Source organism: Ictalurus punctatus, chromosome 4 (genome assembly GCF_001660625.3).
Source record: "Ictalurus punctatus breed USDA103 chromosome 4, Coco_2.0, whole genome shotgun sequence".
Lineage (NCBI taxonomy): Eukaryota > Metazoa > Chordata > Actinopteri > Siluriformes > Ictaluridae > Ictalurus > Ictalurus punctatus.
Genome location: NC_071284.1, coordinates 34,549,392 through 34,551,891, shown reverse-complemented (window position 1 = coordinate 34,551,891; position 2,500 = coordinate 34,549,392). Strand labels below are relative to the sequence as shown.

At 44.3% G+C, this 2,500-nt stretch overlaps 1 protein-coding gene across 7 annotated transcripts in view; it reads right to left on the bottom strand.

Moving 5' to 3' along the window:
- Positions 1-2,500, bottom strand: part of myo5aa (myosin VAa) — a 64,850-nt gene that overhangs the window by 38,205 nt on the left and 24,145 nt on the right. For all 7 annotated transcript variants that reach the window (XM_053678286.1, XM_053678287.1, XM_053678288.1 and 4 more), the window contains 4 exons: positions 2,468-2,500; positions 2,055-2,136; positions 1,161-1,301; positions 361-486 (listed from right to left, as the gene is read on the bottom strand). The exon at positions 2,468-2,500 is cut by the window's right edge and continues 233 nt beyond it. In XM_053678286.1, coding sequence (XP_053534261.1) covers positions 361-486; positions 1,161-1,301; positions 2,055-2,136; positions 2,468-2,500 — 382 coding nt within the window. The remainder of the gene's footprint in view (positions 1-360; positions 487-1,160; positions 1,302-2,054; positions 2,137-2,467) is intronic.

Below are 2,500 nucleotides of genomic sequence, written 5' to 3'. Positions count from 1 at the left end.
AAATATATAATATAATGTAAATGTTAAACATCGGATTATTTGTTTTTATGCGAGTTTATATTTAGCTCCGCTGAGAGAATGAGTATTGATCTAATATCTATTCTTCCAATAATACCATAATGCACTCCCACACAGCTGCTGTCTGTGTGTGTGTCTGTGTGTGCGTGTGCGTGTGTGTGTGCGTGTGTCTCTAAGCAGAAACATGAGACTGATGCTAAAAGTGGAGTGAACGTTAAGAGCTGGAGCGGTAACACACACCAACGCTGAACACGCTCAGACTGGACAGGGGTGTGTGTGTGTGTGTGTGTGTGTGTGTGTGTGTGTGTGTGTATGCGTATGCGTGTGTGAGTGAGAGTGTACCTTGTCTGCAAAGTGCTTTATGATGAAGGCTTTATTGGACATGCGCGGCTTCTCGAAAAGTGCACACGTCTTCAGATGAGTGTTATAGAGCTTCTGAGCCCACGAGTCATCTGAACCCCTCGGCATCTACACACACACACACACACACACACACACACACACACACAAGGGGGAAAGAGGAGAAAAAGGGGAGAAATTAGAAAAGAATGTAAGAGAACAGGAGAGAGAGAGAGAGAGAGAGAGAGAGAGAGACAGACAAAGCAAGAGGTATTAGGGCAAATGAGAGTGAAAGAAGGGAAAACAGAGAAAAACAGATAGATGACAAAATGTGAGAGAGAAAGAAAAGAGGGAACAAAAATAAGAACAAGGGAGAGATAATGAAAGAGAGAAAGAGTAAATGGACAGAAAAAAAGAAGGAAAAAGAGAAAGGGGAGCAAGTAAGGGAGGGACAGACAGACAGACGGATAGACAGACAGACGGATAGACAGACAGACGGATAGACAGACGGATAGACAGACGGATAGACAGACAGACGGATAGACAGATAGAATGGACGGGAAAGGAAAGAAGGAAAAACAAAGAAAGAAATAATTATTGTGAGATACAGAAAGATAAAGAGGAAAAAGAAAGAGAAGGAGAGGGAAAGGAGAGAAAGAAAGAACAGGAGAAAGAAGAGAAGAAATGAATCAGGAAAGTAAAAGCAGAGTGAAAAACTGAAGTCATGGCTCTGATTTAAAACAAAGTAACTACTGAATAAGTGCAGACTTGTGGGCGGGGTTTAAACAGGAAGTGGGTCGTACCCTGCACTCCTCGTCTAACAGGTCGAGCACGCCCATCTTAGCCTCGATCAGATTAATGCACGGCTGATTATCGTAGAAATCGATCAGGGTCCAGGGGATCTGCTCCTTCATGTACTCCTCCTGCTCCAGCTTAAACACGTGCTGCAGACACCACACGGACACCAGGGTTCACACGCACTCACGTACACTCACGTACACGTGCTGCAGACACCACACGGACACCAGGGTTCACACGCACTCACGTACACTCACGTACACGTGCTGCAGACACCACACGGACACCAGGGTTCACACGCACTCACGTACACTCACGTACACTCACGTACACTCACGTACACTCACGTACACTCACGTACACGTGCTGCAGACACCACAAGGAGACCAGGGTTCACACACACTCACGTACACTCACGTACACTCACGTACACTCACGTACACTCACGTACACTCACGTACACGTGCTGCAGACACCACAAGGAGACCAGGGTTCACACACACTCACGTACACTCACGTACACTCACGTACACTCACGTACACGTGCTGCAGACACCACAAGGAGACCAGGGTTCACACGCACTCACGTACACTCACGTACACTCACGTACATGTGCTGCAGACAACACACGGAGACCAAGGTTCACACACACTCACGTACACTCACATACACGTGCTGCAGACACCACACGGAGACCAGGGTTCACACGCACTCACTCTCACACTCAAATACAAATGCTGACACTCATAAATACTCACAAATACTAATAAATATAAAGACTCAGAAATGCTCAAATACTCCAAAATGCAAATACTTAGAAATTCATATACTCAAAAATACTCAGAAATACAAATACTGGAATACGTAGAGTAGTAACGGAGAGAAACAGGAAACTCACCATGTTAAACTGCTGCTGGAGTTTCTCATTAGCATAGTTAATACAGAACTGTTCAAAACTGTTAATCTCGAAGGTTTCAAACCTGAAAAAGAATTATTTTAATTACACGTTTCTTACATCATAAATAATATGATCATTTATTATTGGAGATTAATAATATAATTATTTGAGATTGCTGCACATAGTCAGAGCTAGCAACTTCAACCCAGAGGTTTAGATGGAGAAGATCCTCGTCTTCAGAGTCGTGCTACGCATTCAGATGATTAAAATCCAGACAAACTCCGCCCCTCTAAACTCCGCCCCTCTAACATGTGTTCATGTGACTTCTGAATAGTGCTGAAGTCAGTAGTTATGTGTGCACTCTGAATACCGGTGTGTGTAATTTGACTCTTAAAAACGATGCCACTACACACCCGTAGATGTCGAGCACGCCGATGAACGAGTGC